General features: G+C 30.8%; 1 protein-coding gene across 1 annotated transcript in view; it reads right to left on the reverse strand.

Moving 5' to 3' along the window:
- Positions 1-15,078, reverse strand: part of TNRC6A (trinucleotide repeat containing adaptor 6A) — a 335,273-nt gene that overhangs the window by 72,253 nt on the left and 247,942 nt on the right. The window contains 1 exon segment of the mRNA XM_074280016.1: positions 2,556-2,577. Coding sequence (XP_074136117.1) covers positions 2,556-2,577 — 22 coding nt within the window.

Raw genomic sequence — 15,078 nt, forward strand, 5'->3', positions numbered from 1 at the left:
CTCCTTAATTCTTATATTAACATCTTTGCAATTACTTAAGTAGAAATGCAAAAGGTCAGTTACTGTATATGTAATAATTGTTTCTTAAAATTTGTAGATACTATCTTTCAAGTAAATCCAATTTTATTAAAGTTAAAAGTTTAATTTCCAAACAAGGGTTTAAGAAATTAAGACCTTCCTTCGAAGTTCCTGTTAATTCTTATATGTTGAAGTCCTTATGTAAGGTAATTATGAACTTTAATTTGCCATAATTTACTTTAATTTCATTTATCAATGTGTTTCTATAGTAATAATATGGCACATTTTCATAGCAATATATAGTATACTGCACAATGTAAAATTTTAAGGAAGTATAAAGTGACCTGCCCATGGTGCTTGTAAGTGCCAAAGGAAGGTCGTGAACATAGGCACCCTGACTTTAATTCTAGCACTTCTGTTATGTAGTCAAAGCACTATATCATAATTTTAGCTTATAATCTATAGATCTTGACCTAGAAAGTACCTTAGATAACTTATTGGGAAATAGTTCCTGCTATCTGTATCATCTGTAGCAATTTTATAGTTTGACTATTACTTTTCACGGAAAAATTAATTATCCAATTTTCCATCAATTAATTGTTTCTCTTCTAATTATATCTACATTTATTTTATTTCCATGAAAGATTTCCTACTTTTATGTAACCAAAATTTTTCAAGTTTCATTTTATGAAAAATCTTAGCTACCTTATTTGGATAAACTTTGAAAGCTACTGTCTTAATTTTTCAAAAACTATATCTATTCTTTGGCCCAGTGAAAATATTATGTATCTAACCCAAGGAATTCAAGTCAGAGGGAAAATATCTATATGTACAAAAACATTTATAACAGCATTTTTTTTTTTGCTCCTTTTTTACCAAGGAACCTGGAAAAAAAGAAAAAAAAAAAATGCCCACCAATTGGGGAATGACTAAACAGAATGTAGTATATGAATGCAATGGAATGAAATATTATTACTCCATAAGAAATGACAAAGATAACAGATTCAGAGAAACATAGGAAGACTGTGAATTCATTGAAAAAAACAGAACAGTAATTGTTTAAAAAAAAAAAAAAAAGACAAATTAACAGGAAGAACAATTTATGTAATGACAACAGTAACATGAAAAAACTCTGAAAGATCCAGGAATGCTAAGCAACATATAAGACTTTAAAAGACTGATGAAGAAACATATCTCCCACCTCTTGACAGAAATAATGGACTTAAGGATATTAATAAACATTATTAATAACATAACACTATACATATATACATTATACATATTTGTTAGAAGCATGTATGTGGGGGAAAGGTCTTCCTCATTTAGAGAGTTTGGCATAGTAAGTCAATGTATAGTAATATATGCATAAAAAAAAAAAGAAGCATCAATAAAACAGTTTTTAAATGCACACAACAAAAAATGGCATGCAAAGACATAAGTTTTGTTGCTATCTTGTTAAATTTAACAATTAATAATATACTTCTTTCAAAATAAACTAAATGACACTAGTTTCAGTTTTTTATATAAGTCTTTCTATTTAGTGTATTGAAATATCTGTTGATAATCAAGTAAGTTCATAATATAAAAATAAAGGACCTGAGAGGTTAAATGGAATCATAGAATAATAGATAAAAAGCTGGAAAGGACCTAAAAAGGCATTTCATTTTACAGATGAGGGAACCGAGGGCAAGAAAAATTAAGCGGCTTATTCATAACAATACATGCAGTAAATGGCAAAGTGAGAGTTTGGTCCCAGGTCCTCTACTTGTCTTGCTATTATGCCACAGGACTATTTTTAAAATTGATGGAAATTAAATATTAAATATTTTATACTTTTAGCTTTTGATTAAGTGGGGGAAGGGAACAGAACAGCATTTAAAATATTTATCCATCGTCTATATGTATCAAACAGTGTGCTAAGGAGTTTATAATTATTATTTTATTTGATGTTCTCAACAATTCTGCTAATGTGCTATTTTTATCCCTTTTTCACAGCTGGGAAAATTGAGGCAAATAGAGGTTAAGTGACTTCCTCAAGGTCAAACAGCTAAATAAATGTTTAAGACTAGAATTAAAATTAGGTCTTTTTTGGCTCCAGGTCCAGTGATCTACCTATAATATCATCTAATCCATAAAGGCCTGGTTCCTCATTATTACTAATGAGTGGGTTTAATTATTTAAATTAATTAATTTAATTTATTGTGTTACCTACCTTTTACTTATCAGGGATATTTGTAATTTAGGTACAGTAAGACATTTAGAAAAAAATCAGTAACAAAGGGGGGGAGGGGGGAAGGGAGGGGAGCAGCCAAAGTAACATCTATCAAAAAAATTAGTAGTTTATTTATCTTATCTGATTTTTATTTTATTTCTTTTAGTAGATCAACAGTTAAAGAATAAAAATCCCTGCCTACTTTTTTTTTACATAAATTCAACCAGCCTCACTTTAATTTGAAAGAAAACAATGTTAAAAAACAAAAAACAAACAAACAAAACAAAACAAAACAAAAAAAAACAATAGTTTTTAAGTAACGTACCTTTGATTTTTTGTTCAGTGGCCTAAAATAAAAACAAAAAACAATGTAAATATGAAATAGAAAGAAATGGATTTCTCTGATAAAAATGTTGATTATCATTGTACAAGCACTACTTCTACTGATGAAAAATGTGGATTTTAGAGTAATTGCATAAGAAAAAGTGTCTTGTTCCCAAGTTTTAAATTTTTGTTACTTTGCCTAGTAAAGCAAATAAAATCTTTAAATCATTTTTTTAAAAAGAAATTCTAAAGAGCTCTGCAATTAAGATTTCAAAGATGAATGTATTTTTTTTTCTTTCCTTTTATTGAGGCAATTAGGTTAAGTGACTTGCCCAGAGGCATACAACTAGGAAGTGTGTCAGAGGCCAAATTTGAACTTGAGTCCTCCTGATTTTAAGGCTAGTGCTCTATCCACTGTGCCAGTTAGCTGTCCTATGTATTTCTTTTAAGATGAATTATAACATTATATTTATTTATAAAATTTAAATTATGATGAAAGAACAAACCTATTTTTAAATATATTTTAAAATTCTTGTTTCATAAAAACAAAAAAAAAAAAGCATCCTACTTTATTCAAAATATCTATGTATATTTATTTCTTGAAAGTCAGAATGGAGATATACTTCTGATAATCTGAGAAATGGGTTAGAATGGACATTTCTATTTTAATTATTGTTTAAATTTTTCCTCCAACAAAGTTTTCTGAAACTAGGGATTAGTTAATAACCTTTATCTCCTACATAGTAGGATACCAATAAGAAGTAACAAAAACCGGGTTCCTATACTTTTTTGTAATGGTGAACAAATTATACTCAAGAGAAGCCATGTCATTAATATGGACAGGGGAGGGAGAAAGAATTGGAGTTGATGGAGGAGGTGGGATGATGGTACTAAAGTGAGGAAAAACAATGAATGAGAATGATAAGCTTGATATCCTGGCAGCAAGTAGCCAGGCCATTTCTTTGGAGGTCCTTGGCATTTCAGGAATCTTTGGGGCAAATGGGATGATAATGGTTAATAGATTGCTAATAAGGACAATAGGAAAGATCAGCAAAGAACCCAAATAATTCACAATCTGAATTAATTATTCCTTTAATACTAAGGTTCAAACTGTTAAAACATGGAATCAGAAGCTTATACTTTTACTCAATTAAAATAATTTTGGGGGAAATGAATTGTACAGGTTCAAATATTCTAGTTAGTTATTATCTATGAATATACATTGTCAAAAAACAAATAAGCCAACCCTAACTGTTTAAGCATCACAACAAATTACACTGTTCATCATTTAATATTCCTTTGAGGATTCAGAAGTTAATATATCATAGCACTTTAGCAACATTATGAATATTGATTAATATGAAAATGTACATCAGACAAATAACCTTTTACTGTAAAATGTTTAGAGATAAAAATATTATCTGAAGCAAAATTATGAGTGGAGTTAAGGCTAATGACACAATGAGGGATAAAATATAAAAAAGGTATTATTAACTAATCGTGAAAGTCCTTTAAAGTTTTTTTTTTTAAAGAAATCATAGGAGAATCATTGCCAGATAGTCACAAAGAGAAAGCTTCCTTCTAAAGTCACATAATGAGAATTACCTGGAAATCCAATGTGTAAATTAAAGTTGTTCTAAGTCAACTTAACCAGTCATCCACTAAAATAACTTATTATTTCTATAATTTAACAATACTAAGACTCAAAGTAGTAGTTAAATTTTATTTCCTAAGTGTCCCAAGTGATAGCTATAATCTGCAATTTACACAGTCAAATAAGAAATATAGTACTGTTTCAAATTAGTGGCCCATATGGCTTAGTATTGTTATCTGAGAATAACATCAAGTTATATTACATAGGAGAGCAGTGGTAGCTGCACCTCCATGTTGATCTAACAAAGAGAGGGATGCAGGTATCTTAAACATAGGACTTCCATTTAAAAACATAAAATCTGATAGAGAACTTTGTCAAAAAGTGAAAATCAAAAAGTATATAGCTAGTTTCATGCTGTTATGTCTATTATCTAGATTCACTGTTTCTTTTGAGTTAAATACTGACCATTTCACTATTAATACTATTACAAAGATAAACAAGAGAGTATATAGTTTTTTATTAAGAAAATGACAGATGTGTTAGGGGAAAAACCCCTATACGATTAATGGTTAAAAATGAAATGGTATTTTTTCACTATTATTATAATTTGTGAACTTAAAGTTATATAATTTATACCTTTTATAAATTATAATTTTTATCAACTTTCCTCATGTTACTATTTTTATAATACACGTAGTATTTAAAGTCATGAAATAATATTTTTCTTAAAAAGTTCTATAAGCATGCCTTATTTTAGAGAACAAATATATTCATAGCATCATGGAATTTAGAACTAGAATGGAGTTTAGATATGTTCTACATCTTACAGATAAGGAAACTGAAACTGCCACTTTCTAAAGGGTTTACAAGTAGCAGAAATAAAATTCAAATTCAGGTCCTCAGTTTCCAAACCCAGTATTTTTTCCATCATACTAATTTGAATTGCCTTCTTTAAAATAAAATAAAACAAAACAAAAAAACAAACAAACAAAAAAACACAGAAGTTTCCTCCAAAAAAATTCTAACACATAAGTGAAAACATGTTTATGAATAAGCAGCTAAAATGTCAAATAGAAGCTGAGCATATTGGATACTTAATTAGGAGAGCCTCCTGACTCTAGTATTATACTTCAATTCCCTATCTGCCCAAAGGATTATCTCCCACACTTAGAAACCTCTTAATTCCATAGTCAGAGCTCTCAGACTTTCATTTTATTTCTTTCTGGATGGTCATTTCAACAAACACAAAATAGATCAAGGTACAAAAATTCCATTTCACCATACTGCTATTTAGCAAAATTAAAAAGCATCAGGTACTACCTCTTAGCTGCTAATGCCATCTCTTTTCAGTTTGTCTTCCATTCTCTCTCCCTCTACTAACACACATAAAAAAAATAAAATTTTATATATCTATTTATTTACATGCTGTTTTCCTTCAGGGCAGAGACTATTTTTTTTGCTCTTCACTTTTTAAAAAATCCTTAATTTAGCACAATGCCTAATATACAGTAAGCACTTAATAGATGCTTCTAGACCAGGGACCTTAATAATTGTTTAGTATATCCCCCATATTTTAAAGATGAGAAAACAGATGCCCAAAGGTATTAAGCAATTTGTCCAAGTCAAATAGCTTAGTAAAATGAGAAGCTGGGATGATCAACCAGGCCCTTTCACTTTTATCCCCAAACTCTATTATACCATGATGAATATTCTAGCCTAAAAATTTCTTTAAAATCAAGGTCTTAAGTTTTATAAGAAATTGTACTTTATCAGTGCTTTAAGTTTAAAGGTCTCTAAAGCATATTTATTTAAAGGATTTCTTTTTTTTTACTCTGTCATTCAACATGTCCTCTATTTCATGGTAGAGTCATCATAAGATGACCACATTTTTTCAACTATAAAACTGTTTGGACCTATTATTTTGAATTTATTAAATGCCAGCTATCTCAAAAAGGAGAAAAGGATAAAATTAAAGAGTCTGTATACAACAGCATATGAGCTCATAAAAATAATTCAATTTTAAAAGTTAGCATCATCATAATATAATGGGATCATAAAATTCAGTATGTGCTGATAAGCATCTTCATATCATATTGTCGGTTGGAATTAAAACCTTTTAAACAGTGGCAGTGATTTTTCTAATCATCACTACTTACTACATCTTACCACAGAGACAAGAAAACAACTAAGATACTCAATTTAACATTAGTCGCTTAACTACTACCTAAGTAGTATGTAAAAATGTTCCTACTTCTAGACTGACTTTCCCCAAAAATAGGTTTATTTATTCTTCTAATTAAGCATCTCACCCACAAATAAGTTGCTCTTCCAGAATCTGTAGTCTACACACATTTTAAAAATCTAGGTCAAAAGTACTTTACAAATTAATACCAATAAAATATTTATTCAAAATGGGTAAGGTATTCTATCAAGAAGTGCAGATAAGAAGACAAAAATCATTTAAGTTCATACTTCTTTGGCTTCTTAGGCCATTTTGACTCCTGACATTTGTGAAAGATAAAGATCGCAAATTCCATAACTTTTCAAACTTTATAACTGACCAAAATGAATTGAAAAATACACCAAAGGCTTCTACATTAGATAAACTTTTGGTCCAGTAAAATTTCAATTAATTATAAAAATATTAGCTCAAATAACAATACCTAACTAAAACAACAGATATAGTACACATAAGCAAATATAATGTAAGAATACTTTAAAAAAACTTTGTAAAATCTTGCTAATTTAAAAAATTACTTTTTTTTTGAAAACACACTTAAAAAAAAATTACTTTATTTTATTTTATTTTTTTTTTGCTGACTGACCCATAAAATTCCCAGACTTGAAAATAGTTGGAGTTAGATTTTCTCATTGCTATAGTACTGTTTTACTTATCTTTAATGAACTTTAAATGAGAAATTTATCTAGTTCAAGGGTTAGATACTTAAAATTATGGAATTGCTATTTCCCTCTGGAGAAAGTCAAATAAAGTCTGGAGAAATCCCCTTCCAGATAAAAGTCTCTTGATCATAGATAGCTATTATGATCCTTACCTTTCCTATTCTTCGGATTGAATATTGCTAGATCCTTCAATTTACCTGCATATGAGAGGGACTCAAGGTCCTTCAACATTCAGATTGGCCTTCTCTGAATATTCTTTAGCTCATCAGTGTTCTTAAACTGTGAAGGTCAGAACTGATTGCAAAACTTGAGATGAATTCAGAGATTATCACCTTTTTTTTTTTTTTTCTTTTTCCAGAAGGTAATGCTGCCCAAGATCTAATTAGCATTTTTGACTGCAATGACTCGTTATTGCTTCATACTTAACTTGTAGTCCACTAAGCCACTCATTCCCAATCTTTCTCAAGTTGCAATCTAGCCATATGTCTCCCATCCTGTACTTGACACGTTGATTTTAAAAAAAAAAAAAAAAGAAAGAAAGAAAAAATCCAAATGTGACTTTTCATTTATTCTTCTACCAAGTTTCAACTTAAGATTCAGCAAAATGTTCTAGCTTGTTAAAGTTTTTTTTTGGATTCTACCACTATGCTAATTTATCTCTCCCAGCATGGCATCATATGAAGAAATGATGAAAATGCTATTTATACTTTTATGTACATTATAAGATACTTTATTAAAAGCTATGTACCATTTCCTTCATCTATCAGTTTAGAAACTCTTAACAAAAAGGAAATAAAGTTAGCTTGACATGTCCTATTCTTGATGAAACCATGCTGTCTCCTTGTAATCATTTGCCCTTGTAGAATTTTCAGAGAATTGAAGCCAATCTCATTAGACGAGTGTGTAAATTTGGTTTTCTTTCCCTTTTTGAAAACTGTACCAAGATTTATTTTTTTCTAATCTTGTGGAATTTCACCCATTTCCAAGGTCTTTCAAATATTGACAATGGCTCAGAAAATCCTGCCAGTTTTTTCCATATTCAAGTAGGTACTTTATCTACACAAGTTGGCTTGAATTAATCAAGGATGACTAGATAATTTTTAAACTACCTTCTTATTTATCATGAGTATCAAACCCTGCTAGTCATTTTTATTTTGTCATTTCCAATGTAAAGTTCATTCTTCTTGACAAATAAAACAGAAGCAATGTAAGAAGTGAATACCTCTGCCTCTTCTCTAAATTCCCCTTCCTTTCACCCACCTCTCCAAAGTGGTTCTATTTCTTTGATCTTTTCCTCCCCTCTCCTCCCTAATATGGGATAGAGTCTGGGCCAGTGAATTCTTAAGTATAGGGAATTCCCAGGCTAGGAAACTTCAATGTAGCTTTGTAAACAAAACAACAACAACAAAATTCTCCTTTGTTCTCTATAGTGTCCTTGCCACCATCAATCTTCCCTCTGAAAATTTTGAAATTTGCATTCCCTAAATCTAGGATGCTTAGATTTTTTTTCCCCTCTATTACAAACACAGCAGGGAGTTATCAGTTCTTTCCCAGGTTCCCACCATGTTTAGCCTAGTAACTAGTCCTTCACTGTATAATAATAATATAATGTTATCTGTATAACAGAATTTCTCTTTTTAGTTCCTCAACTTTTTGAAAGACTAAATTATCATTAAAGCAAGTCTTGGAACATACTAAAAACTCCAAAAATTAGTTGGACAATTGAAGTTCCTCATTACCATGGCCTACTTCTCTCAGTGATAGGTCTCTGATATACTTTTAAAATTTCGTATTAATTGTCTCTTTTTGTCCCGGTGTCTGCAGGAGGACTCAATGACAAAAATCACTTACTTCTCTTTCTTCTTTCATTGACCTTCAATCAAATGGTTTCATATGTTTCATTCATTCCTCTAGTTTCCAGACTTTCTTACCTGAGAATTACTTTTTAATATTTCCACTCTACTCCCTTTAACTAAATAACTGTTTTATTTTTGCTATAATGCATATCTTTACAGAGCCATATCCAATCATGGGGTTCACATAAACAATTCTCAATAAATCTTATGAAGTCAAATTTATTTCCTTGTGTTAAGATCTCTAATTTCTCTTGCTTTACTACCTAAATTTTGAGTGTTTATGCTCTTTCTTTTGTATTGTCTCATGTGATCTTTGGATATCTCAACTGCTATTTTTCAACTTTTATTATAGCCATTTATAGTATCTGGCTTGATGGATATACATAAGCTATTTCTTCCAAGGGCCTAGTTTCAGCCCCTATCCTTTTTGAGTTAAAACCCTTTTGATTATCTGTAAGACATCAGGAAAATGAATTAATCCATCAGTAGCCAGTGTCTCATCTCTATATTTCCAGCTGTGATCCAGAAGTTCAAATCCCATTCTATACACCCATTCTATCCAGATGCTCACTTCCCAAATCTGTATTTTTTACTTTCTGTATTCCTTGTCAGCAATGAGCAATAATGAAGGAAATAATTTATGTTTCTACAATATTTATTTTGCCCAAGTATCTTTGGCAGAACTTGGTAAGTACCTTCCAACTATCTATCATTTATGTCCATATGAAATGCACATGTTGATAAAAGTTAGCATTTTAGATTATGATTGTATGTCTAAAATTTTGTAAAAGGTTATGTATACTTTTGGGAGGATGGTTAGATTAAGTAACAAATGAGGTCCCTTTAATTTTTTTTTTTTTTTTTTTTTTTTGAAGCTGGGGTTAAGTAACTTGCCCAGGGTCATACAGCTAGGAAGTGTTAAGTGTGTCTGAGACCAGATTTGAACTTGGGTCTTCCTGGATTCAGGGCTGGTGCTCTATCCACTATGCCATCTAGCTGCCCCGTCCCTTTAAATTTTGAAATGACTATTGTAATAGCTTTCTAATAGGTTATCTTGACTTCATTTTCTCTTCTTAATTAAGCAAGGTGGTGCAATGGAAAGAGTACCCCTTTGCAGTTATAATGCAATGAACCTTGGAGGTGAAACAATTTGCATTTTTAAAAATTATATGTTGATATTTAAATACACATTACCTTCTTTTGAGCAGCTTCCTTCCTTTTCTTGTCGTCCTTTCTCTTTTTCCTTTCTTCCATCAACTGTTCTTCCTCTTCTTTCACTAAATCCCTGAACCACACAGGTTGCAATTAACTTTCCCAAAACATATTAGGGAACACATATATGTTGCATACACCTTATTTTTATTCCTTTTACAAGGAATAATAACATGACAAATGGGGCTATATAATACTTCTTTTTTGTGACTTTATTTCAACAATGCATCCCCCCCAAAAAAAAAAACAAACAACCTATTATCCAAGTTTAAAGCTATAACACATAATAAATAACTGGTAGTTTTTGGTTTTTACCTGGAGGAAGAGGGGAGAATTGAGACAGGACAGACCTGTGAGAGAAGAAACCCTCTTCACCATCTATGAAGATTTGTAATGCATCTATAACTGAGAAACTAAGAGTTGCACAAGACACTTAGAAATTAAGTGGCTTAAGAATTGTCACTGGGTCAAAAGTATTTCTTTCTAGGATATACACATAGCAGAGACTGTAACCACACATATTTCAATACTATATAATAATTTCAACCATTTTATCAATTAACACACACACTTATTGACATATTCAAAATAAAATGTATTTCAATTTCTAGTGTTGATCCTTCCTGCAATTAATTTTACTGGTAGCACTAATCTAGCTCAATTAAAAACAACCCCCACCCCCCCAAAAAAATCCTTATTATCTGAAAAAGACAATAAAGGCTTCCTTGCCTCCTGAATTCCTTTCCCCCCCCTCGCCCCCCAGACAATTGGGGTTAAGTGACTTGCCCAGGGTCTCACAGCCAGTAAGTGTTAAGTGTCTGAGGCCAGATTTGAATTCAGGTACTCCTGACTTCAGGGCTGGTATTCTATCCACTGCATCTCCTAGCTTCTCCAACTGCCTCCTGAATTCTTAGGCATAATCTCTATGTACTAAAAGAAATATATTAAACAGATAGAAGAAAGTATCATGGGATAGAGGTTACTTTTTTGGACCATACTTCAATTTAATTAGGGAGATAGTTAACAGGGTAGGTTCTATGAAAAAACATTGCTCAAGTCTGGACAAAAAGGCAAACCGTTCTTTCATTCCATTCTTTTCTCCCTCTGTACAAATATGTCTAATTTGTGCCATGATCTGTTATATCTAAGTTTTCATACTGCTAAAATGTCTTCAATACAGGTACTCTCATATTTACTGATTTCTAATCTACCTTCAATTCTTTCTCAAAACATCACATTACTAAATAAGTTTATAGCTAGTGATGTCTCAGTAGTAAACTTCTACCATATTCTTTCTTTCTATCCTAGACATTTCTCTCTAATTCTGAACCTGAGCAATTTCCTCATTTAATACACATTTTTTTGTCCCAGTATCCAAAGAGCTCTCTGTCTTCCTATGCCAACCTGGTCTGGAAAATGACTCATGGTTTGTATCTTATTTGTCAGTAGGATTTTGTCTGGAACATTTTCTAGATCTGTTTGGAGATTTTTTGTTTGTGTGGGGGAGAGGGAAGAAAGCTTAGCTATATTTCTTCTTGCTAGTTTTCCATACTGTTTCCATTTCAATTAATGAATAAGAATTCTCCTCTCTTGCTTGCCTTTTGAAGGCTATATTGTGCTGGTTGTTTTCGATAGTCCCTTTTGGATAACTTTTTGTGGAGTTCTGGGTGGAAGAAGTAATTTACTATATTTGTTAATCATCCAATTCACTGCAAATTTTGATGTTTTATTGGAGCAGGTATGCAACAATTGCATGTTCTACTGAAAGTATGTTGCCCTTATTAGATAATAATTCTTTCACCTGTCCCTAATTCATCAACCAGAGAATATGCCACAGTGATTATTTGAGATGTTATCAAATATATATATTCCCATGCTTTTTCCACTCTGAACAAGTTATCAACAGACATATGAAAAAATGCTCCCAATTACTAATAACTAAAGAAATGCAAAGTAAGGGAAATCTGACGTTCTATCTCACATTCATTAGAGTGGCAAAGATGACCAAGAAAATTATCAACGTGTAAAGCATATACAATTTACCAACTTTCTCCATAAAAATATTATATGAATAATCTCCATGCATATCGAAGGCACCCATACTGAGAATATCTAGTAGGGAAAAGGTAGGCTTTAGCATTTGATTTGATTTTACAAATTTAGAATCATTCAAACTTCCTAGAAAGGTATTATTTAAGAACCTTATTCAAAAACCCTCTGATCATAAACATTAGAGGCAAAAAACAAGGAGATATATGCTATCCACTGTGATATAAGGTCATAGTCTAGAAAGGACCTCAGAGGCAATTTTGACTAACTCTCTCTTTTTACAAATGAGGAAACTAAGGCCCAGAACTATGAAGTGACTTGCTTAGTAAGGTAATTAAGTGTCAAAGATGGATTTGAACTCAAGAGTCTTTTTCTTGTTATATAACACCTTTGGACAGAACCAGGAGAACCAAATACAATGATTTTTATATTGGAAGAGATGTTCCTGTGTCTATAAATGATACCGTGCTATTTACATCAAGCTCAAGGACAACAAATAACTTGGAAAAGATTCATATCTTCAAGGATTTGGAATGACAATCTACATGAGAAAAACAAAATGTATCAAGAATGACTATTCTTTAGATCATAATAACATACCAATAGCCTGTATCATTCAGTAAGTTTATAATAGATTACACAATGAGCCCAAAATTAAATACAAGAGCAGACTGCATTTCCTTCAAGAGATTACAAAATTCTTCTAAAGACTCTGAACTTCTTCAGAAGACTTAATTTTTTAATATTAGTATTCTACTATTTTATAGCTTTAAAACATGGACAAATACATGAAAAATTGAAAATGAACTTTTATAAAAACAACAGAGGAGAAAAGAATGGTTGAATATGAGTACTCTGTAAGATACAACAAATAAGGAACTTATCAGGGAAATGTTAATTTAAGAAAGGGAGAGAGAACTGGGTAAGGAGCCAGTGTTCTCCTAGTAACTTCACAATGTTAGAACAAAATGTAAAATAAAGGAAGGTCCAGAGCATGTGGATTCCCAATGGCAAACATGGACAAGAATCACTTAGGACGGGCAGGCAAGGCTGGAGATGTTGATCTATACTTAAGTTTCTGCCACATTGTTTGCCAACAATTTTTGTTAAGTATTTAACATCTGGGTATTTAATATCTGGGATATTAAGTATTTAATATCTGGGATTTGGGGATTTAACAAACACTGTTACAGTGCTCATTTGCTTCAGTGTACTGAGTATTTGGTGAATGCTTCTTTTTCTTACCCAATACCAAACTGGATGATTATGGCTTTGTAGTTACAGTATGGCTGCTAGACATTCTCATTTTTTCATTAATGACATTGATATTCTTGACCTTTTGCTCCTCCAGACAAATTGCTATTATATTTTCTAGCTCTGTAAAGTAGTCTTCTGGTAGTTTGGTACTGAGTAAACTAATTTAGATAGTATTGTCATTTATACTGACTTGGCTTAATCAGGAACAATTAATTATTTAGATCTCTGTATGGAGTGTTTGTAATTGTGTTCATGTAAATTTTCTGTTGGGACCTTGGCAATATTTTATTTTGTCCCTAGTTAAATTTTATTTAACTACTTTATTTCATTCTAAATGGAATTTCTTTATCTCTTCCTACTAGATTTTGTTGATAATACACAGAAATGCTAATGATTTGTGTGGGTCTATTTTGTGCCTGAAACTTTGTTGAAATTATTATTTGTTTTGATTACTTTTTTTTTAAATAAACTCTCTAGAATTCTCTATAACTAAAACATCACATCTACCATTTTCAAAAGTGAGTTGTTAGTTCTTTGCCCATAATTATTTGTTTATTACTATTGTTATTATTTCTAATACAATATTGATTAGTAATGACAATAGAAATCCTGCTTCTACTCCTGATCTTCCTGCAAAGACTATTTAATAATTTCTCTGCATTACAATGATAGGAAGTATCCATCTAAAATGAATAGCTATCATTTTAAGGAAAGTTCCATTTACTCCAGTTTTCTAGTGTGTAGTTTTAAAAAATAGGAATGAGTATTATAATGTCAAAAGTTTCTGTCCTTTTTTCTGCATCTGTCAAAATAATCATGATTTTTGTTGTTCTTGTTATTAACATCATAACATGTTAATATGAAATCAGCCCTGCATTACTGGCATAAAGCCATACTGGTTATAGTATATTATCTTTGTGATATGTTGCCATAATCTATCTCCTTGCTGGTATTCTATTTAAAATTTTTACATCAATATTTAGTAGGGAAATTGGTCTCTAGTTTGTCTTTGTTTTGACTTTCTTTGGTTTAGATATGAAGACCATATTTGTATCATAAGAGGAATTTGGTACTTTTTCTTCTTTACATATTTTTTTTCCAGTTTGTTATAATGGAATTGTTCTTTAATTATTTTGTAGAAATCACCTGGACCTGGGATTATTTTTCTTTTATGAGTTCACTTATGGCTTGTTTAATTTCTTTTTTCTAAGATAGGGTTAAGTATCTTGTTGACTATTCTGTTAATCTTAGCAATTTATATTTTTATAAATATCCATTCATTTAATTTAGATTGTTGGTTTTATTGGCATATGGTTAGACAAAATAGCTTCTAATAACTGCTTTTATAGCTTCACTGCTTATGAATTTGCCTTTTTCATTTCTGATATTGGTAATTTGGTTTTCTTCTATCTTAAAAATAAATTAGCTATTCAATAAACTCCAGTGTTCCCTGTTATCTTCAGAATACAAAATTTTATTTGACCTTCAAATATATTTTTAATATTTTTATGTAATTATATTATATATCTATCTATATATTTATAACTTTTACCTTTCCAGTCTTCACATACATTATTTCCTGACCAATATTCTTTGATCCAGTGGTAATGGCTTCTTTTGAGGCTCAGAAAAAGAAAAAAAAATGTATTTTCTCT

Source organism: Sminthopsis crassicaudata, chromosome 1 (assembly GCF_048593235.1).
Source record: "Sminthopsis crassicaudata isolate SCR6 chromosome 1, ASM4859323v1, whole genome shotgun sequence".
NCBI lineage: Eukaryota > Metazoa > Chordata > Mammalia > Dasyuromorphia > Dasyuridae > Sminthopsis > Sminthopsis crassicaudata.